We start from the raw sequence: 24086 nt of genomic DNA, 5'->3' as shown, positions 1-24086 counted from the left end.
AGCCCACCTGCTCCCACTATAGTCCTGCTCCTCCAAACCACCACATTGATGAAAGGAGGAGACACGTACACAGCTCCTGTGGACTCTGTTTTCAGAATCATCTGCCAGCTAGCAGCAGAAAGTTCAGCACGGACTCTGATTTTGTTTATTACCATTATATTTTGTAAGCGCACTGACATTTAACATTTATTCATTTTTTTTCACATTGAGATATTTCAGTATAAGTGTACACTGGTACTCACACACATTCTCAGCTCTGTATAAGTGTACGTTGGCACTCACACACATACTCAGCTCTGTATAAGTGTACACTGGCACTCACACACATACTCAGCTCTGTATAAGTGTACACTGGTACTCACACACATACTCAGCTCTGTATAAGTGTACACTGGCACTCACACACATACTCAGCTCTGTATAAGTGTACTCCGGTACTCACACACATACTCAGCTCTGTATAAGTGTACACTGCCACTCACACACATACTCAGCTCTGTATAAGTGTACTCCGGTACTCACACACATACTCAGCTCTGTATAAGTGTACACTGCCACTCACACACATACTCAGCTCTGTATAAGTGTACACTGGCACTCACACACATACTCAGCTCTGTATAAGTGTACACTGGCACTCACACACATACTCAGCTCTGTATAAGTGTACACTGGCACTCATACACATACTCAGCTCTGTATAAGTGTACTCCGGTACATACTCAGCTCACACATACTCAGCTCTGTATAAGTGTACACTGGCACTCACACACATACTCAGCTCTGTATAAGTGTACACTGGCACTCACACACATTAGTTGTTCTTGTTCTTCAAAAAGATGTGGCCTTGGCCTTTATGTAATGCTGTCAGTCCCTCTAGACTACAGAGTGATGCTGTAGCTTAATATAGATTTTTACATTATTTTTTAATCATTTTCTCAAATTTGTCCTCGTTTCACTCAAGTATAGCAGATTATTAAGAAAGAAACCTTGTTTTTCTATCCAATCTGAAATGCCTGATTTGAATGTCCCCTCACTTCTACAACCCACTTACTGATCATGAGGATCAACAGGAGAGCTGCACTCTCGCTATCAAGCCAACTGCCTCTTGAACCCACCACTACCGAAGCAACAGACACTACCCAGCTCGAGAGCCCTCAGGCCAGGGTTGATGTGGCTCCAGACTATCACTGTGGTCCCTGAACTGCAAGAGGTGGACTGTCCTGAGCAGACTGTCACTGCTTTCCCCATGGGAGTGCAGAGGCCAAGGATGGAAAAGCGTGCTGTTAGGAGGTTTATACTGTACCAGCTGAGATTTCCGTTCAGGGTGGCTTCTGTGTTTTGGTGGAATTCAACTACAGTAAAGGAACATTTTTTTCTTCGTTACAGCAGTTTGTAAAGGGGGTGGGATTTTCTCAAGGGTTCAGCTAACTTGGCAGGAGCTCTTTCCACTTTTCCTTCACATGTCTTTTACTGTTATTGTTTCCCATCTAGCTTTTGCCAATCTGCCTGGCTTGATGCAACACTTGGCTGAAAACCACAAGTACTGGAAAAGATTGGATGAAATGAAGTGTAAGAGCCTCAGACCCCCTCCAGATCTGTGACATCATCAACAAGATCTTGAATGCAGCCCCTCGATCTCACTCCTTCTCACTGTGATTTTATCAGAAAAAAACTGTCACGGGAAAAATAATTTTTACTGCATTTTGCCAACATGATTTACAGTACCATAGAGTTGTGCTGCAAAAAACAACAATTGCAACATTAGAATTGTGCTACAATGTGCCTGACAACATAACAACAAAGGCAGTTGGAAACTGCTGTTTTCTGAAGATCAGTAATTTCCCCAGAAATACAATCCACATTATGTTTGTTGAGACATTTGGTTTAAAACTAGGGGTGGGATAAGAAAAATAATGTTAAGTATTTATGATTCCTAAACTTGAGGGAGCACAAAGCCATTTTGTGACTTGGAACTTGGTTTCAGGAGACTACGTTTCAGGCCATGCATGTCACACCATGGGAGACTTGGGGTTTGATACAGCAAAGTTGCCACAAATTAGATCACCAGGTCCCCTGGAACCAGGTTTCAAGCCACTGTTCCTCAAAAAAGTGGCTTTGCGTTCCCTCAGCTTAAGAGTTTTTTAATGCATACATTGTTACTGCTTTATTTCTTACTAAATCGCTTGACAAAAATGCTATTGGCTTACCACTGTATTACACTGAAGAAATAGTAGCAGATCCATTTCCAGACCACAGCATTGGCAGCAATTGCAACACAATCGATTTAGTATGGCACCGTGGCACTGCATGGATCCATGTGCATTGGTTCAAACCATTTGAATACCGCTGGTATGCAGGAATGATAAAGTGTTCCTGCTGTGGTGTCATTCTGAGTAGTATCTTCAGTGCAGAATCGAAGCACTGCCATTGTGTGCCACTTTATTGTCATTGAAGATCGTTTGCCACGGGGTGCCTCCATCAGATGAGAAGTTATATGAAGATCAGACTCCATCTTTGCTCATGTGTCGCAGTAGGAACCTTTGCAGCAGTCTGATCCCACAGACCCCTGCAGTCTCTTTTATCCACGTGGTTTAAGATCGACCTCCTCAGGCTACAAGGGGAGTGTATGACAATAATGCGGGTTAATACAAGTGTAACAAATACGTCTTAAATTGCATTGTGTTGAAGTCAACTAAATGGAATCAATTCAGAATCAAAACAACAATCTCATAGCAAGCTTGGCTGTGACCGCTTTATTATTTCCTAAACTCCTATGTTCATAAAGCTGGCCTTTCTCACACGTCTTGACATAAATATTTGAGGACTGCTGTTTTCCAGTGGCTGCTGTGCTGCTATTTCTTGCTGGAACCTACACTTTTACAGGTGAAATGAACTGCCTGCAGTATTATTCCTCTATTTTTCAAGGTCTCTTATGACTGCTCTTTTATAAATCATGCTAGCATACATTTTAAAGATGTTTTTTTTTCAGGGTGAATTTAGGCCAGCAGCCACCCCCTAGTGGTGCCATCGAAAACAACAGGAAACTTGAAACAGCACTGAATAACCAGATTATTTTACCTTTATGATTTTAAAGCTTTGAGGTTACTTCACCCGTAGGATGTTAAAATTAAGACTTGATTGGCCCAGTGCTACGATCAAGCAATAACATTAAGGGTCTAGAATGAGCAGCAGTGCCTCAGATGGAAGAGTGCATTTCGATCCCTGTTGCAGAAGCACGGTGTTGAACTATCCTAGACTCTAGCCTGTGATAAATTGTAAAGTGCCTTTTTTGGCAGATTGTACCAGTATAAGGAAGCCATTATTTATGGTTGTTTTATGTAGTGTGTACGAACTCCACGACTCTGATTTATTCTGCAGTTTGGTGCGTTGTCTTTACTCGTTATGTATTGGACAGGTTTTATTTGATGTATTCGTTGTTAAAAAGCAAACACCTATGGAGGATAATTCGAGCAGGGCATGCTAACGAATTAGATTTGCGCAGAGCAGCCGTACACTTATTTCCTCAGTACTGCAAACGGTAGTCAGCTCCACTACTTGATAGAGGCTGCGATTGAACAGTTAAGTTGAAATGTTATTTTTGTATTTCTTTTCCAATATTGAATCTGACATTATCCAGTGAAAACTCGCCATGAAATGCAAAACCTGTTAACATGGGTGTTAATACAATCATATGAAATAGAAAGGTTTTTAGTATCACATTGCATTCTTCAAATACAGTAGCTTCTTAAAGTAGACTCCCAAGTTACTAGTTAACCCAAACATTCTCACTTAAAGAAATAGCAGAGAGCTCAAATCATGGATAGTGTGCTATCCTGTTACAGAATGATAAACCATGTTTCTAACTGAAATGATTTACTACAGCTAGTTATTCCAGCCCATGGAGCTATGTTAACTACCCTCTTGGCTGAACAAATGGGTAGCCAGTATGATGCAGTGTAATGTAAAAGTATGAAGATTTAATGTACATACATAGTGTTTTACAGCTATTAAGAATGTAAAGTAAGAAGATATGTTCCTGTATATGATGAAGGGGTAATGCTTTAATCCAGGGATCTGTTCTAAGTGGGTATATTCTGTGTATGAATCTTGTAATAATGTATACAATATTCTTAAACCGTGTACCAGAAACATGATTTCAAAAGTGCACTGTAATTTAGTGTTATAATTAATAACATGTTTATAGATTGCAGATGACCATGTATAACGGATCCTTAAACTAAAGTGCAAAATTAACTATTCAACCAAAGGCAAAGTGTCATCTACATAAACTGCCTTATTACAAGCACTTAACCTTTGCTAAAAAGGGTTAGCTGATTTTATGTGCATCAGAAATATTAAAAGCCAGCCAATCTCCTGCCTGTTCAAGCTGACTTTAAAGTGTGTGAGGTGCAAGTGGGGACGAGTCCTTATACCCGGTACAGTTTATTTTGCATGCCTCTAATGACTGCTGATTGAATGTAGTGTTCTCATCAGAGTAAACAGAGTAGCAGCCACATGTTATTTTATCCTTTATTGTAAAACTCTGAAGCACAAAACATGAATCATGTTTAGATTCTAGCACAGCTTTCATTTCTGCAAGTCAGAAATTACAACGCTTGGTAACATTTCACTGTAATGTGTTTTTTTTTTTTCTGCTATAATACTACAGCTTAATCAAGGGAAAGCCAGACTATTTTTTTTAAACTATCACAAAAGCACATTGTTATGTATTTGTATTAATCTTTAAACTACCATCAGAACTGTACAGCGAGGGAACATTCCAAAGTAAGAAATGGGCTACTTTGTGCATTGTCACTTTTAAGTTAATCATAATTTCTACCAATTGTGGAGGTTGTAATTTTTAAGTATCATTTTTCAGGCAAAATTAAAAGGTTGAATGCTAGAAAGATTGTCAGAGTAGCTTTCAAGAGTTAAACACTGTCTTGTCCTTGAGGTAGTTTGTGCTTAGTTTGGATGAAAGAGGTTTTTTAACCAGCTGTAAAACACATGTTGAATTCCCTCGTTCAGCTCAAAACATTGTACTTATGAAAGGGGAAGGCATTTATCACAGATTCAAGGTGTTTAACACCAGAGACCAAAAGCGATTCCCATCTTCGCCAATTAAGTGCCATTGTTCTCATTTGAGGAAAGGCTACATTGTCATTTTTTGGAGCATTTTTAACTGGCGTCTACATGTTATTTTAATGTTCTGTTTAACTATATTGTTATGATAACTTACTCTAATTTTGTTAACAGCAAAAGTTATGTCTAAATGTAATGTGTCAAATTACATAAATACAGCTTGTGTTCTGATTTTTTTCAAATAAATTAATTTGGCATTTAATGGGTTAATGTAGGAGCTTGGTTCATCAGCCTAGTTCTTAGAGGTCAGGAGGGAGTGCTACTAAAGACTCCATGAGAATATGTGCTGTTTGCTGCCACTGCCACTGGCTCTGGCACAAGATCCAGCCCACACTGTGACTCTGGAGCTTAGAGAGGTGCTGTAAAGATGACTTCAGTCCCCAGCAACATTGGCTTTCACACACACTAAATGTTAACATTTAAAATGATAATATCAGGAGCGATAAGGATCGTCTAAGAAGGAGTTTTTTTTTGTTTTGTTTTTTTTACAGTGTCACTACAGGCACAAACGTGTCAGCTGTTTTTTTTTTTTTTTTTTTTTTTTTTTTTTTTATGTTTTATATCTGTTAAGACTATGTAGCTGGCCACGCAGAAATGTATATAAGCTCTATTTTTAATAGAATCATCTATCTACTTCGTCATGGACTGACACTAATATGACACTGCATAATAATTTTAAATTGTGTGTATTTTTTAAAAGTTTTATTGTTTGTAAAAAAAATTAATAAAAAAGGTAAAAAGAATGTGTATACATTAATCCCATTCACGTCTGGATACATCTGTAACATTCCACTTTGTGTAAATATTTGAAATATTTTATTTCACTGCTCATATATCCATGCTGTATGTTTGATAACAGTGTCACTTTTGTTATTTTGTTGTCACGTTTATTTCAGAAACTTTGTGTATTTGTGAATGAAAATTAAAAACTAAAATTATTGTGCTATGGTTGTCTGCATAATATTCTAAATACACACATCTAATCATCAAATCTGAATTTGAATTAAATACAGTTTATTACCTGCTGCATTACATACAACACAGTTCTTGTTTGGAAAGTTCAAGCCATGAAAAAAATACACACACTATAACCTTTAACACATGGCATGCCACAGAAGAACTTATCCAGGACATTGTTTGACACTTACGAAGTGTTGCTGAAGAGTAAAATAAAAAAGGTAAATTCTCCAAACAGTTTTATAAGCATTTTTATCCTATTGCCCTTGCCCTGAACCTTGTATGCTAACATCGCTGCACTGTGTCAGTCACGCGATTTAAAGCATGTTATGTGCTTCACAGAACAAAATTAAGTTATGAAAATACCTAAAAAGCAGAGGATCAGAACACTACACATTATTTGTCTGTTGTGCTGTCGAGCTTTCCACAGAAAAGCCTTTTTAACTGCATGTAAGTTGTATTTAGGGAAGTGTGGTTGAAAACTCTTACATAGACTACTGTACTGCACAAGCCTAACTGAATATAAGCTCTCTCGGCTAGACTGCCCTGACCGTGTGTACTCTTAAAACAGTGGATTTTACTGAAAAAATACAGACAGCAACACCAACATCAGTTTTCTGTATTCCTGTAAAAATCCCAATACATAACCTGAAGGGCTAGCATGCTTTTCTCTAAATTTAAAAGAGCACTTGCGAATGAAACAGCACGTTGGTGGTAATTATTTAAAATAATCCCAAACAGAATGTATTTCACATAAAACTTGCACACTGCAAGTGTATTTGAGTCTTTGCCTTCCGCTTATCATGGAAGAGACCAGACAAGTACACCAACACACACAGTCATAATCCTTTATTTTGCTCAAGTTTGTTAAATAAGTCCAAGCTTCTCAGCCTTGACTCCCGGTCTCCATCCTTCCACAACATGACGAGATGGTCAGTAGAGCAAGTCACCAGGACATTGTCATTAAAAGGCAGAAACATCTAAAAAAAAAAATATATAAAAAACAACAAGAAAGCCTGGTATTAGTATTACAGAACTTTCCACTAGTGTTCACCAGCAGCATGTGAAGCTGTCACACCTCACTACCTCAAAAACCACCCCAAGAATATTTCAGGATCAATGGATGCCAGACCTTGCTGTCCCACATGTTCCACAGATAGAGGCCTTTTTGATACTGAGCATCTCAAATGTCTAGCTTGTTTGCACTAGCAAGTACCTGCTTTTCAGCAGGGCGCTATTGCATGAGGTGCTTGCTACACAAGCCCTGTAGTTTTGTATTGAGCAGGAAGATCTCGCAGGGGTATAAACTCAATGCCCATGTGCTGAAGAGAAGTACAGAATCATTGTCTCAATCCACTGAAGAAATGGCACAAACTGTCATACGGATCAACCATTTGTAGCAACGACTCAAATATCACAGACGAGGACACTTAAAAAACAAATATTTCCCTGCTGCATGCATGTTGACAGAAATGTGTTTATGACCTGTTTATATTAGTATGTTTTAACGTTACTGTTGTGTGTATATATAGTTCATCTGCTTTTTAGATTTTACTTGTTGCTGAAGAAGGATTTTACACCCAAAGCAGAGAACTGGATTATTTCTTGACCTACAAAGCAAGCTACAAGCCTTCCTTTTAGACACATGACCCCAGTGTCAGCTCTGCCCCTGGTACCTGCACAGCTCCAGAGTGCCCGATGAGGTCCCCGGTCAGTTCCAGAGAGCGGAGGACCAAGCAGTCCGCCCCCTTCTTCACTTGCTGATTGGGCTGTTTATTTGCTCTTCCAAACCCCCACATGCCAAAGAATGCTGAAAGAAATGCACAACAATCCAGTTTTAACTTACTTAAAGACACAGAACACAACAGTGGTCGCAGCCTGGTATAATAGTTACACAGTTTAGTTATGTGGCAAAGTGATTTATTGCATACAGGTGCAGAGATGAAGCAGTGCAGGAACAAAACAGACAGAGATTGTAATCCGGTATGGAAAAGTGATTTCTTTATTTTGTGATCCAGGTCTGGTGACCAAAACAATGATCCCCAACAATGCGCAATGCTCGGGGTAAATAATAATGGGTTTGGAGTCCCAAACAATAAACACAGCTATCTCTCCCACAATATACAAGCAGTCACCAGTCCTGGGTGCGTGCTGTAATGTTTGTGGCACGCTCCAGGTTTTTATGCTGGCCCTTAGCGACAGCTCCGGAACGTGTTAGCCGTCTATGAACACACAAGTAACAGTTAAACAAGACAAACAAGCACTCACGATACTCTCACAATTACTGCGCAGGTCCTTCCGGGTTATATTTCATAACCAAAGCGAAGGAACAGATTACGATTCTCCGTCCCCCTTACATGCTGTCACGCATGACCCCTTGGTAAACGAACGCAGCTGCCTTTACAATCTGCGGCTGCCATATTGTTTCTCTTCCGGGTCAATACGTTCTTGCAACGGAGTCTCACCTTCTTCCACACTGCCCGACCTCCCAACCCGGGGAAAGAACTGTCAGGCCAGCCCGTCCAAAGAACTCTGTCCTCGTTGCTTAGTGCCCTCATAGGTCGGGAGGGAGCTTTACATACAAGATTAATTGTATTTCTGTCAGACATGTTAAGCTAATAAATTAGTGGGTTTTTTTTTCATATCACACATGTGCATATAGAAATGTCCCTATTTCACCAATAAAAACAAAAATTGAAATATACGCAATATAATCCTACTTCTACTGAAATCTATGCACACAAGGTGTGTGTGTGTGTGTGTATATATATATATATATATATATATATATATATATATATATATATATATATACACATACACACACACACACACACACACACGATGATGCATTTCATTTGTGCCTGGTATCAATCAGCCTTCTCATCAGACACTACTCATCAGTAATGTGGTGGATCTGATTCATTTGTACCACGAGAGTTTAAAGCTTTAGAAACGAGTATGGAATCCAAGCTATGCAAATTCACAGTGACTGTCTCTCAGTAGAAAATCTGCTCAGGGAACTGCCGCTTTAATGTAAATCTGCATCTGGTGAACTGACAAGCCCACAGTGCTGGAGAGAAATGTCTTACCATCACAAAAAACTTCTTCACAAGTGCTACCCTTGAGAATTCCATACAGGCACCCTCCTATTCTTATTTACCAGGTAAATTAATCACTTTTCATTTCTCTCAACAGTACACTGTGAAATCATTTTCTTTAATACCACATTTAATGACACCTTCTTTTCTCGACTGAGAACAGCCAAGGCTTTTATATCCAATGTTTTCATTCCTAATCATTAGCAACACTTGTGTCACCCTAAACGCGGCAAAAGCATCAAGTGCTTTCTGTTGGTTAAAATTACAAATACTCAAAAAATAAACTTCTCATGAGAAGCTGCACATGTTAGAACCATTCTGTTTTTGTTCCATGTCTGTAATTTGCAGAGTAAAATGTTTTCTTTTTGGCTGCCTCGCTGACTGCAGTGCTAAGACTTGTGTGAATAAAGACTATCTCTAGTGGAGCAAAACTGCTCGGCTTGCAAGTTTTCATTCCCTGGCTTGTTTTACAGACATGTGTGTCAAGTGTAACACTGATGTGAGCAACTTGCATGGCAATGACCAGAGGGGCAACTTAAAGAGTGTATTTCTCTTTGAACTTTACATTTACTACTGTTTCCTGTAACAAAATACTCTCAAGTCAAGTCCATTTTTTTGCTACTTAAGAAAACACAACACAATTAGTTTCTGTAACCAAAGGAACATACATATGCAGGGATTCAAATAAGGGGTCCATGGATATGCATTATCCTTAAAATGTGAAACCTAATAACAGACTGTGAGCACAAAAGTGGATTTAAGCAAACAGGCACGGAATCCCCTGAACGGAGACAACCAATACAATTCATAATTCACATGGAAAGCCTTTCACACTGGGCTGCTGCAGACAAAGTGGATAGAGGGGAGGAAGACAGCATAGTCTGAAACTGCAAATGAAGTACCATTAGCAGTGTCATCGTCACTAGATTTGGTATTACTTGCTATTTCCTCTTTATGAAGAGGCACATTGACACCGCAATATTATAACTGTATCTTAACTGTCACCCCAGCAGGAAGAAGGTCAAGTTAAAAGGTGGTTTTCTTGGGACCATTAAACAGTCTCTAACCTGAGGATGCATGCTCGGCAGGGGGAGGGAGGTCCTGCAGCATCCAGAAACGGACACTCCCATCTTCTGAACAGGAAATCAGCTGCCTGTCAGATCAAAGGGGAGAACACGGTTTGCAATGTTTCTCAATTTAACTCAAGGGCAAGATTAGCAAAGACTTACAGTGCCTCTGAAAAGTGTTCACCCCCCTTGGACTTTTCCACATTTTATTGTGTTACAACATGAAATCAAAATGGATTTAATTAGGAGTTTGCCACTGATCAACACAAAAAAAGTCCATAATGTCAAAGTGAAAAATAAAATCTACAAATTGTTCTAAATTAATTACAAACATAAAACAGAAAATAATTGATTGCATAAGTATTCACCCCCTTTGCTATGACACACCTAAATAAGCTCTGGTGCAACCAATTGTCTTTAGAAGTCACATAATTAGCTGAATTGAGTCCACCTATGTGCAATTAAGGTTAAATACAAATGTCTCTGGGAGGTCCCACAGTTGGTTAGTACATTTCCTAACAAAAACTACATCATGAAGACGAAGGAACATTCAAAGCAAATCCGGAATAAGGTTCTTCAAAAGCACCAATCAGGGGTAGCATTTAAGAACATTTCCAAGGCACTGAATATCCCCCAGAGCACAGTAAAATCCATTATTAAGAAATGGAGAGAATATGGCACAACTGTGAATCTGTCTAGAACAGGCCGTCCTCAGAAGGGCACTAGTCAGGGAGGCCACCAAGAGGCCAATGGCAACTGTAAAGGAGTTACAGTCTTCCACAGCTGAGCTAGGAGACACTGTGTATATGGCAACAATACCCCGGATGCTTCACAAAACTGGCCTTTATGGGAGAGTGGCAAAAAGAAAGCCATTGTTGAAAAAAAACTCACAGCAAATCTCGGCTAGAGTTTGCCAGAAGACATGTGGGAGACCCTGAGACCAAGTGGAAGAAGATTCTATGGTCTGATGAGACCAAAATAGAGCTTTTTGGCCTCAACGCTAAGCGCTATGTTTGGCCCAAGCCCAACACCGCACATCATCCGAAGAACACCATCCCTACCGTGAAGCATGGTGGTGGCAGCATCATGCTATGGGGATGCTTTTCTGCATCAGGGCCTGGAAAGCTCGTGAAGAAAAGAGTGCAAAATGGATGCAGCAAAGTACAGAGAAATCCTGGAGGAAAACCTGCTGAAGTCTGCAAGAGACTTGGGAGAAGATTCACCTTTCAGTAGGACAATGACCCCAAACATACAGCCAAAGCCACACTGGAGTGGCTTAAAAACAAAAAGGTCAATGTCCTGGAGTGGCCCAGTCAAAGCCCAGACCTCAATCCAATTGAGAATATGTGGAAAGAGTTGAAAACTGCTGTTCACCAAAGGTCCCCATCCAACTTGACGGAGCTTGAGCAATTTTGCAAAGAAGAATGGACAAAAATTGCAGTGTCCAGATGTGCAAAGCTGGTAGAGACTTATCCAAATAGACTCATGGCTGTAATTGCTGCTAAAGGTCCCTTTACAAAATATTGACTCATGGGGGTGAATACTTTTGCAATCAATTATTTTCTGTTTTGTATTTGTAATAAATTTAGAACAATCTGTCGATTTTATTTTTCACTTTGACAATATGGACTTTTTTTTGTGTTGATCAGTGACAAAACTCCTAATTAAATCAATTTTGATTCCATGTTGTAACACAATAAAATGTTGAAAAGTCCAAGGGGGGTGAATACTTTTGAGAACCACTGTATTTTAATTCAACACGCAACCATAACAAAACAAACAAAAAAAACAAGAATACAGTTTTAAAATAAGTACCAGCTATTGATCTTTCATGACACAACATGTATATGTTTTAATCAAGGTATGGATATGATTTTAATTGACGCATTTCATAGAGATGGGAACACATATTTAGTTTGGACACAATTCAAGATCTCAGATAGCCACAGCTGTAAAAAGGCTAACCTTTAAATAAATACACATACCCATTGGGTAGCTTCAAGGTGTGTAACACATCCGAGTCATGCGCGGTTTTCCTGTACGCTATCACATTCTTTGTCAGCAGGCTGTAGACGTATATACCACTTCCAATTGCAGCAACAATGTACTGTAGGGGAAAATATTCAGAATCCCAAATCAACAACATCTCAACGTCTATCAGTGTCTTCATACTCATCAAAAGGTCTATCAAAGGATTTTAAAAGTCTAATTTTAGTATTTGTATTTTATTGTTAAGGATTAGTTATTTGATGCCATGACGTTGAACTGTGATCATAATAAAAGCAAAGATGTTCTTAGTAAGAACGTGCCCTTCAGAACGATGCATACAGACTGGATCGTCTTCAAAGCGAGACACATCTTTCAGTCTACCGAAACGGTCTTACGTCACAAATTAAAACCCATTCTTACCTCCCCATCGGAAGTCAGGTGTTGTACAGACATTTCATTCTGCTTGGGTGATAGTAGTTTGATTTCTGACTGAATGTCCGCCTGTGCAGTGTCCCCGAAAACACGTTCATATGACTGAATGGTCCAGTCCAGGGAATCCCAGACTATCAACTCACCCACATGAGAACCGCTTGCAAAGGCCTGGTCTGTCACAAGTGAAAACACATACACCATCATCAGACAAAATACATCGTTGCATTCCTGACCCCAGTGTGGGAACATCATGTTATACTGAACTAGAATACACAGTAATTCCTGGTGTCTGTTCACAACATTCACATTGCAATAGTTTAACTATCTGTCCCCTAAAACTACTGACTCCATGTCACTCTGAGATTCACATGAGGCCTGCCTAGCTACAAGTAACAGAGGTACAACATCATCAAGCTCATACTCAGCATTGGCAAATACAATATTACTTAATGCCAATTCTGTATGGAAAAATTACCAGATTTGTAAAACCATGTTCTTTTGTAATCCCCATATTTAGATATTAACAGACTGTTTTTGCTTCAATTGTGCCATTCCACCTATAAATACAGCTTTAATAAGAGCCCCTGGTCTCTTACATAGTTTACCCTTTACTGCCCCGGGTATGCTCCCATACCTATTTTCTCAATGTCAAATATATTGAACACTGAGCAGCAAAGGGTTAAATACTGTGGGTTTTCTACCATGTGTTTAGTTGCGTATATTAATATAATCCAGTTTTGACAAAAGGAAATATTTCCCTAAGTGTCAGCGAAGCGTTCATTTAGTTTGTAAAGCAGTTGTGTATTTATTTATTCTGTAGTAAAGTTAAGTATTTTCACTGCTGCTTTCATTAGTATTGCGATAGCTGCAGCATGTCCTTACCATTCACACTGATCAAAGCCCGGATGCTGTCTTGGTGGTCTATAAGTCTCTTGACCTCCTGAATCTCCCAGCTTTCCAATTCAGAGGATGGCACCGTCAGTCTGTATATGACTTCAAACCAATACACAAAGAAAAGTTTGAAACATCCCACACAACCATACATGTGTTAAAGTTTCATTTTACAGCCTTTTCTATGCAAGGAATGACCGTCATACAATTGTGAGATTTCTTGAGTCACCCATTATATGGTACCCCAGTAGCATATTTGCACACAAGAAAATTTTGTTGTCCTTTTAGTTACTGTGGACGGCTACTTCAAATCACTGATTGGCTACATAACGCAACAGAGCAATCTCATTGGCTGGGTCATGTGGGAGATCCATGTTATGTACTTTTATTAGAAAATAAGGACTCTAGTACTAGCAAAGACATTTTGGGGGTTACAGAACACCATGCTGTGTTTACAAGAAATGCGTTGCTGCATCCAGTGTTATCCAAATCGCAGTGATATATTTTTCAACATAATCCTGACTGCCTTGTTTTTATTCACACCTCACAGGTCATAAGCCATGTAGAAATGACTTGGGAACGGTCTGTTCCCATAAGTCATTAATTCCAATGCGAGCCAGCTTGATCTGGATACACTGTGATGCTCAATGCAGAAATTCTCTTGTTCCAGATGGAAAACGCTTATGACCCGTGATGCTTGTATTGGAGATACAGTAAAGGTAAAGTCGTGCATTACTTGAAAACATTGCAGGGTGTTCTACTGCTTCTTTAAGATATGTACAGTACTCAAATTTATTTTATTCAAGAGCACCTTGCTACTGCTCTGGAATATCAGATATCTTTAAAAAAAGGATTATTTGCATTGTTTAGGATCAACATGTACATCATTTTAACTCCCTGGTGACTTTTTAAAATGGAGATATTAAAAGCACCCCTGTGCAGGCCTCTCTCAGTGCAGCCAGTACCCCAGAGTAACCTACTCTCCTGCAAAACTCTGCCCCCTGCGGATTTGTTCTATGTGGTATTTCTTTCTTCCACTAGAAGCAGGGGGACGGGTTAATGGTTGCACGCTGGTGTACCTGAAGACACGTTTAGTAGTTGTATTGAGGCCCGTACCAAGTTGTTCTTTAAATTGTTGATGATTTTTCATAAACCTTTAATAAAGAGTAAACATGTTTTACTGAATTGAGCTCAGTGGGTCAATTGCAGAGTACCAGTGATTAAGTCCACATCAAGTAGACTAAAATGCAGACTAGAAAATCCTGCAAATATGTACTGACTTAATCCTGATTGCAGCGTACCAAACAGATGATCCCAGTATGTGGTCGGAACAAGTTAAACCAATAATGGGGACTAACCTACAGCTGTGGGAAAAAGTTTTGCAGCAGCCTATAGAACTAAAGTTTTGCTTTATAAAGTCGAATGCTATGTTAATATATTAAATGACATGCCGCTTTGTAGTTTTTTTATATACTTAATAAAAAATGGACAAACTGAAAAATGTGACATTTCAAATCTAACGTTAAATAAAAAGATCAAAATTATGTTCATATAGTTTTTTTTTTTTTTTTTTTTTTTTTAATTAAGTCTCAATCCTAAAGTGAGGCAGAACTAAATGTCATGTATTTCTGTGCACATTTCAAACTGGCAGATCATACTGTACTTGCATTTAAGCTGCCGGCACTGCTGCATGGCACAGAAATGTTTAATTGCGTGATAATGGACCATTAGAGTTGTTTATACTTATATTAACTGAAACTGTATTGCGTTAAACTGAAAACCAGTTCAACTGATAATATCCTGTGCACACAACATGGGTATCTCGTGGCTACCAGACAGTAAGACGTATGCACGAGATATATATTCCTTCGCTCATGTCCCCTCCCGGACTCTGTAGAAAATGATATCAAACGGTACATGATTAAAAAGTGTATTTTAAGTGCTTAGCATACGCAAGTGCACTAAGTTAATCTTATCCTTCATAGTACTAAGTTAATCCACTTGAACAGGATCATCACGAATCTGATTTGGTACGCTGCAATCAGGATTCGAAGGTGTACTAACTTTAGTCCAATCAAGTGGACTAAACCTGCTTAATCCACTAGTTAGACACATCAAGTGGACTCAATGTGGTACGCTGCCATTGAACCAGTATGTTTAGTTCATGCATTCTTGGAACAGCAAGCTTACTTAGTTCTTTGTCCATCGCCGCCGCAATGCAGTTCTTAGGCAGCTCTATCATGGCAGTGATTCCTGGTTAATGGGAAATGTAATAAACAGACCTTAGCTATAGAATATGAGTTGACAGTTTAATGGCTATAAAATGTTATGCTTTCATCACAATAGCTGCTGCTTTCTGAAAAAACAAGTTACAAACCATTAATGTCTCTACTGTTTATCTTGCAGCTTATATCTGAAGCCATCAGTGAATGTACATGTCATCTTGAGTAATCAAAGTCTCTCAGTTAAGAGGCTTTCATCTGTAGGCACAGAAGTTCCATGTATAATATACCTGGTTCCTAGTCAGAGCAAGAACCTGTTGACAATGCACAATGAGAGACATTGCTGTGCCACTTTCAGACTCAAGAGTGGAAGCAGCACATAACTAACTTTGTTAGGTCAGGACCTTAATAAAGGAAAGTCCACAGAACCTACCACATAATAGCAATACCTAGAGGATGCATAAAATGTACAGAGCCAACTGTCTCCCATGCTTGTAGATCCCTCACACACTCAATGAACCCTGTAACTATCGCTTACCATCTCCTGTGCTTGTAAAAGATCTCCTCGCACACTCAATGAACCCTGTAACTATTGCTTACCATCTCCCATGCTTGTAAAATATCTCCTTGCACACTCAATGACTAAACTATCACTTATCGTACATTTTGGAAAACAGCGCACACCCCATGTCTAGTGTGCACACCCCATGTACAGTGTCCACACCACATGCATTGCAAGCTGGACAAAGCAGATTCATTTAACAGGCTTCTTTAAAGCCTGGAATAATACTTAGTACGATCAATCACCCTTTAAACTGTGCTTGCATATACCACATTACCTATGTATCATACAAATGCAAACCGTACACTTGCTAGAAAGTCAGACAATCCCAATATAAAATCTTTTGAATTCAGCTGCATTTCTTTCTCAAAGGTAAACCAAGGCTTGTCTGTAACATGAGCTTTTGTTAGTATTCATGTAGCTTGTGACTTATTATGATACACATGTATACTGCTCTATATATGCTGCATTACGTGCACCCTGTGTAAGGCACACTGTAGTTCTTGTAACATTTGTAAAATATGGTCAGTAAAAATCAGAACCTTCCAGAAAGTCAGTTTTCTTGCTTAAAGTAGGGCTTCTGTGCATGCACTGATGGCTTAATTTCACACCATAAACCAGAATGCCTGGAACTTGTTTTATGTATTTATTTAGAGATCTGTTTACATATTTATGAAAATATCTAAAGAACACATGTTTCTGACACATTTTTGTTTCTCACCTATATCTCAGTCTCTGGTTTTCTTCTCTACCCCCCGTGAAAAGTTTATATTGCTACTGTACCTGCATCATTAAAGTCCTCCGTTTTACAAAGAAGCTCAAAGTTCCTATTCCAGACACACAGGTCATTCCCTCCAGACAGCCACAAATCAAGCCTTTCCAGAACGAGCAGGCACTACAAATGGAAACAAGATCAACTGTAACAAAACAAGACTTTGAAGAAAACTCTTCTGAGTCATCTTGAGATCTCAAGCTTCAGTAGGGCTGATCTTAGCTTCATCAACATCAAGACATTTTAGGGTCAATAAATACTTTAAGAAACTGGTTACTGCTGTTTGCTTGTTATAACGTTTGATCTGTCAAATGATCCACATCTATAGTGCCTAATGATTATTGATGCATTGTTCAATGGGATACTTAAGCATGTTTTTTTCCATCTATGTACTAAATGGGTTACTTTTCTTTCAACACTATTCAATACTGTAAGTCTCTCTTCACATGAATGGTAAAGTCTCAACAAGAAACAATAAGTTTCAACCAAGTAGCATTTATCAACAACATTGACACGACACTACAAGGGAAACAGAAATATTACTGGAGCTTCTGGCTGTTCAGTGTCTGGTAACCTGTAATCTTTATGAGTAGCTCATTTGTTTATATAAAAGGCATCCTATATCACCAACTAGTAAATTACACACACTGCAACGAATATGGGAACTTGAACCAAAATGACCATCTGGGGCATTTTGTACACAGAGAAGCTTTTCTGGGTGGGTGCGTGGGTGCGTGCGCAGACAGGTCAACGCAGGTGTTTGACATGATCTTAAGACACAGCAAGTTTTCATGAAGCGACAGCATGGCTAGTTCTTTTAATTCCATCAGCAAGCTCAACACAACCCCATTTGTCAACATCATGTCCTCAGGAAAGGTCAAGGACATACAGAATGGTCTATGACTCTGATGTCCTCAGGAAGTTTTTTACCCACCTCACAAGGCTCTGCTTTAAAGGATATTGAGGATTCCAGAAGTTCTGATTTTCAAAATTGTATTTATTTATTTTACTGCTTTTTAGGGTTGAAATATTAGGTACACTTTGAATTAAAACAGCAGGTTTATCATCAGTCTTTATTTCACATGGACACACACAGCGGGAGGAGACCAGGTCCTTCAGTATTTTATCATATAGTACTCATAATATCAGGAAACCTGAAGTACAACTTTCTAACCAGGTCTCCCTGTTGCCGATAAAAACAGCTTGATGGGCTTTTCATAATAAGACTTCTTAGTCAGGAACACTTACCTTCACAGACGAGCGCAAGTCTGTCACAGTTTGGACACGATTCCCAGTATCTGCATCCCACAGCTAAACCAGCAAGTCAAAGAAGTGTAACATTATCTGCATCCCACAGCTAAACCAGCAAGTCAAAGAAGTGTAACATTATCTGCATCCCACAGCTAAACCAGCAAGTCAAAGAACTGCAAGTAGAAAATGAACAAATGAAATGACAAAGTGAAACTGACAATGGGCTTACTGAACAGTAGCATTAGGAAACACAGCAAAATACATCCATGTCTTTTATTAAATTTTTTTGTACACAAAGTAATACGTGGAGTTGCACATATTTCTGCAGCCATGCTTTTCTCTTGTTTTGCAGCTGATGTTTTAGTTTTCAAATCAAATCAAAATACCAACGAGACGAATTCTGTTACCTCCAAAGACATTTCCTTTGCAACTCCTTCCCCAAAAGAAAATGACTCGAGTACTTTATGAGATCACAATGGACACATGCAGATCACAGCGCATGGTGTCAGCTTTCATTACGAAGGATACACTGACAGACCTGTCCGAGGAGGCAGAGAGGATCATGGGGCAGCTCGATTCAGCACTGTGCTTCTGAAACCGGGTGATGGCAGTTATCTGCTGGCTGTGACCCCGCAGCTCATGAAGCCTCTCTCCTGTCTGAAACCACATAGTCACTGTCAACTTCATACACCCTGGCCCAAAGGAATTACATAAAGTAGCAGTGTCCCACAATCATGATGAATTTTACACTTATATCCATGACATTTCTGCAGAACCTTATTTCCTCTTTCTTTCATTTAAAAAGCAGAATAAAAAAACTCATGAGGCTTGATGGCCCAGTGAATAAAGAAAGGGGCTTGTTACCAGGAGGTTCCAGGTTCAATCCCAGCTTTTAACAATCTTTGTTGTCAGGTGCGAAGAAAATTTTTAAGCCAGAGTTTACTTTTCTTTCTTCTTTCTCAGATAAAGCTATTATTTCAGCCTTCACGGCTATGTTTAAATCTTTCAGTTTCCGAGACTTTTTCATTTTATTATGCAATGGTCAAAAAGAAACTAAACACAAGTCAATTTGGGTGATCATGTGACCACAAGGCTGTCGAGTACGATGTATAGTGAATGTGTCAAAATGCAGGACATTGTGAAGAAAATACAGTGTTGCACACCCCCATGTGTTGCTACAAGTGTTTAAATAACATAGTTGTAATTTATTTTCACTGTTAACATCCTGACAACTTTTTACACTTATAATTTTAAAGTTTGTTTCAAAGCTCTTTTCACAATGGCCGCTCTAGTGCACTGGGCGTTGAGATCCATCCACTAAATCACTGCAGGAACATAACAAGTGCTCTGGCTTTTCTGTTACACACCACATCATGGAAACAGTGTAAACAGCTGTCAGGGTGCTAATAATGAAAAGAAAAATTACAGGTACATTATTTAAACAGTTGTAGCAACACGTGGAGATGTGGAACGCTGTATTTTTCGGAACCCAGCTATTTACTCTAAGTGTAGTGGAAATAAATTGTATGACTGTTACATTTCGTTGCTATTAAGCGGAGTGTGACATTAATCAAAGTGAAATTATCAGGAGCTTGTTTCCATTGACTCCCATTGTATTGGGGCTGGGACATTTCAATGTGATGTCAATAAAAGCGTGGTGTGATATTAACCGCAGTATATAATTCCTTGGTGTGTGTTTCCTCAGTAGTTTTGACTTGCTTGTTTTTCGTGATTGGGTTTTCTATGTAATAAAAAACGGAGATTATATTAGTGAGTGATGACTCTACTGTAGCTTGAGTGAATGATGATGGTCCGCTATTAAAACATGGAGCTGTTACATTTTGATAACAAAAGTCCCATGCAATGTGTGCAGAGTGTATTTTCAAGCATTCAAAGATTGTTATTCATCATTCACGAATCACACTGACTGATCCATTTCACCACCTTTTTGTTTGGTCAATACGTCATCATATAAACATTACTCCAGAATTTATACCCTACAATACTGACTTAAATCACAGTCTTTTGGATATATTGCTGTCCACTGAGAGGAAAATCTGTCTGCAGTGGAAACAAACAACAACAGTGCCCTCTATTGGTCTGCTATGTATCAGCAGAACATTTCCTTGAACACATCATGGGCCATAAATAGCTCGAGTAACACATTTCTCAACTCTGTAGCTTTCACCTGGAGAAAGAGAATATAAACGTGGCAGTACAACCAGATCATGCTGCTTCTGCAAGACTCACGCACACATAAATGTTGTTTATCACAAAGTCCCCTACTTTTAATAATTTAAACAGCTGTGGTGTTTAGATCAGCTATTATTCAGAACAATTGAACAGCACCAACTGTCTTTACAATTGGTACACAGCTGATTCTATGATTCTCTCACTAAAGTTCCATACAGGTGATGGCCACTAAAATGAACTGTTTCACTGGCACATTGTCTGAACTCCTACAACACAGTTTCCAAACCAGGAGATATTTAATTCTGCTTGGGGATTCATCTCCAAAAAGAACTTTATTCAAAGCCTGTATTATTTATTTACACAAGCAAATATTAAATATTTCCCACTGTATTCAAATATTAATACATTGCTTTTTAAATGTGTCACAGACTGAAAGCCTCATCGACCATGTAAAATACATGCCATGCACAGTGTAAGCACAATGTTCTGTAGTCATGTGACACAATAAGAGAGTATGCTTTTTGCCATACAATACTGTGCTGTTTGTCTTGTCATATACATTATACAGCAATATGGATTCCGTAACCCGGAACGCTTTCTTTCCCTGAAATACCAACCTGAACATTCCACAGCAACACGATCCCATCATCGCCAGCTGAAGCAAACCTGTGGGAACACAAGGCACAAGCATTTATCAGTTCATTTTTTTTTTAAGTTTACCCCAGGAAACCACCAGAGACTGTGGTAGATTTACTGTTTTCATTTAAAGCTCTGTTAAATACATAGCCACTCAGAAGTGGATGTTCGGTTTTATCAACCTGATCTTTCATAGGTGACATTCTTCCATCCCAGTAGTAAACTCTCTACCTCTGTGTTGTTTCCTGCAGAATTTAGGGATAAAGTTTGGTGGGCAGTGGAGCAGAGCGTTTCCTATGATTGTCTTCTGAACTCTTGTTTTATGTGGATGTGTCAACAATGAGAGAACATTAGACAGTTCTTTTTCACAGCCCAGCTTTAAACAGGTGTGTGCTGGAAGGTACTGGTGCCTGGCGCCCTCTGACACCGCCAGCCCTCAGAGCTTCTTCAAAAAAAGATTTGCAGGAAAGAAATAAAAGTAACTGTTGTGGAGGCTGATAAAGGATACATTTTCTGTCTTCAAAACCAATAAAAAAACATGTCCACAATCTGCTTTCTTCTGAGACACTGTAAAGACAAGAAGAGCCTTCTGCAAAGCCCTCAATAACAAAGGATTACTGGGGGAGGTGAGGCGTAAAACCTGACTTATTGGACACTGTGGTCCTTTGTTGGTGCCGCTAAATAAAACAGCACAGATACTGTATACCATTCAGAAATGAAAGGTACAGCTAGGCATATAACTGTCAGAACAGCACAAAGTGTTTATTTTTAAAAAAAGTCCGTACACAGTACCAAAAACAGGTGATGCTCTATACATTTTCTTATCAATCAAGAACAGCAAGATTGCTCACCAGACAAGAAGCTGCTGCTTACCTGACATCATCAATCCGCACCAGAAACCGAACCATGTCAAAGTGCCCTTTGAGCACCTGGAGTTCCGTGTAAGCGTTCTTCGGTTGTTCTTCTCCAATGAACAACACTGTGGTTTTCTGTGGACCAATCAGAAACACAAGTTAAATTATACTTTTTTTGTAAGCCTGAAACTGTTACATTAGGTGAAGTTTTTAATATAATCCTGTGAACATGTAGGTCAATTTACAAATGTTTAACTGAAATGCTGCCACTGTCTGTCATAGTTGTTAAAAAATAAACCGATAAATTTCCAATTTTATACAGCATGCACCAACGAAAGCATTGCTTGCATGCAGGGTTGGGGTCAATTGCTTTTCCTTTTTTTTACTCCAATTTCAATTGCAATTCCAGGTCATTTAAAGGCATTTCTCATCTTTTGAAGGAATTGGAATGGTTTAAAATGGAACTCTTATAACTGATATTGTAAAACCCTGTGATTATCCGATAACCTATATGGCCCCAACGGTCTGTACTCTATGAACTGTTGTAGGTAGAGAGATGAAATACTGTATTCACCCATCTTTCATAATGTTATAAACACTGGTCGGCCCATCAATGTTTGGTCCCCTTGACATTGAGTCCTAAAGGGAATATTCACAGGGATTATAGATTTTAAACACACACACCCATGCAGAACATCACATTTTGTTTATCCTGATGTTAGGAAGCGCAGAGAATGGCTTGTTTGTTACATCACCGTCAGTGTCTGTACTTCACTCACCTCTACAGGCCCCTGTGATTCTCGGTCTCCAAGAAGCCATCGCAACATCCCTAGTTTGTGAGAATGCAACGCAACAACAAATGAACGAACACAAAACAACATTACAGCATTTTCCGTGCAGCGATAGCGCAGCAGGAGGGCCAAAGAATATTTAGGCAAATATTTAAGCTGATGTTCAATTAGCAGAGTGCATTTTGAATCTAATACAGAATAGCAAAACCTATTCAGTACAAATTCAATGCGATGACCAATCAGCTACACGTATGTAGTGTGCCGTTACTGTACTGCTTTGACAACACAAAGACGGTTTGCGTGATTACGAATAGCGCTTAATTAATGCACATAATATACATGTATCGTATTATTAGAATAAAAACGCGGTAACTCAGCTGACCGATCGTAACATCGTCTATATATGAAATCTATAAGACATTCATACTAGTACTAACTTTCTTTCGTTCTGCAATGTAGTTTATCGCCACAAGCCCACAGTATGCGCTCCAAGACACGTATTTAACGTTGTAATAATAACGTGTTTACATCACCAATCCTATTGCTCATGTTTTGCTACGGCTGTATGCTAATTTGTAAACACAACCTGTGTTGCACTTCCTAGCTCTCTCACGTGACTATGCCAAGACTGAATTGAGTACGGCAGCGTTTCAAGGACAAAATAGGTCACATTATATAATTTATACTGTACTAACTATGGTAGTGTTTACACTACAGGTAATGTGGTGCCTATTGGTATCTAAGCTAAGGTATCTAATGTGTGCTGCAGAGAATAAAATGTACGTTTTAAAATGTCATGTGGTGTTATTATTATTTCGAGTCAATGTGCTTTCAGGCGGTCTATTGTAATAACTACAGCAGTTTGTATTTATTAGTGCATATTTGTAATAATAATAATAATAATAATAATAATAATAATAATAATAATAATACGTAGCATTTAGCATTGTTTATTTATTTGTTTGTATGTTTATTTGAGTAAACCTGTTTGCTATTGCATGTCAAAGACTCACCTGTGTTACTGCCCCAACCCTTCTACACTGTAATAAAGAGATACAATATCATTCCCTCTACACTGTAATAATGAGATACAATATAATTCTCAACCCTCTACACTGTAATAATGAGATACAATATCATTCCCTCTACACTGCAATAATGAGATACAATATCATTCCCTCTACACTGTAATAATGAGATACAATATCATTCTCAACCCTCTA

The 24086-nt window shown here is 38.9% G+C and overlaps 2 protein-coding genes across 3 annotated transcripts in view; one reads left to right on the top strand and one right to left on the bottom strand.

Annotated features, from left to right (window-relative positions):
* Positions 1–5235, top strand: part of LOC121305242 (high affinity cAMP-specific and IBMX-insensitive 3',5'-cyclic phosphodiesterase 8B-like) — a 65454-nt gene extending 60219 nt beyond the window's left edge. Inside the window, exon 22 of the mRNA XM_041236794.1 lies at positions 1495–5235. Within this exon, the coding sequence (XP_041092728.1) occupies positions 1495–1604 (110 nt within the window). The 3' untranslated portion in view covers positions 1605–5235. The remainder of the gene's footprint in view (positions 1–1494) is intronic.
* A 1701-nt stretch (positions 5236–6936) lies between these two features.
* Positions 6937–23486, bottom strand: wdr41 (WD repeat domain 41). Of its 2 annotated transcripts, XM_041236782.1 has the most exons (14): positions 23301–23486; positions 22852–22901; positions 22092–22207; positions 21200–21248; positions 18918–19046; positions 18387–18449; positions 17150–17261; positions 15773–15835; positions 13574–13684; positions 12680–12864; positions 12256–12377; positions 10271–10356; positions 7779–7912; positions 6937–7082 (listed from the first exon to the last, which is right to left on the bottom strand). In XM_041236782.1, the coding sequence occupies exons 2-14, from the start codon at positions 22897–22899 to the stop codon at positions 6942–6944; spliced, it is 1359 nt and encodes a 452-aa protein (XP_041092716.1). In that variant the 5' UTR covers positions 22900–22901; positions 23301–23486; the 3' UTR covers positions 6937–6941. The 2 variants fall into 2 exon arrangements, with proteins under 2 accessions (XP_041092716.1, XP_041092708.1); XM_041236774.1 differs by lacking the exon at positions 23301–23486 and having other exon boundaries at positions 22852–23291.
* Between the last annotated feature and the right edge of the window lie 600 nt (positions 23487–24086).

This window comes from Polyodon spathula, chromosome 2 (genome assembly GCF_017654505.1).
Source record: "Polyodon spathula isolate WHYD16114869_AA chromosome 2, ASM1765450v1, whole genome shotgun sequence".
NCBI lineage: Eukaryota > Metazoa > Chordata > Actinopteri > Acipenseriformes > Polyodontidae > Polyodon > Polyodon spathula.
The sequence above is the reverse complement of the archived record's forward strand: the minus strand, read 5'-3'. Positions and strand labels throughout refer to the sequence as shown.

Excerpts from the sequence above, each read along its gene's own strand:
- wdr41 (XM_041236774.1), bottom strand. The coding sequence starts at position 22,953 with ATGTTGTTTTGTGTTCGTTCATTTGTTGTTGCGTTGCATTCTCACAAA. Across the intron at positions 21,249-22,091 it reads GTGCGGATTGATGATGTCAG|GTTTGCTTCAGCTGGCGATG; the intron begins GTAAGCAGCAGC and ends GTGTTCCCACAG. Across the intron at positions 10,357-12,255 it reads ACCTTGAAGCTACCCAATGG|GCAGCTGATTTCCTGTTCAG; the intron begins GTATGTGTATTT and ends TTGATCTGACAG.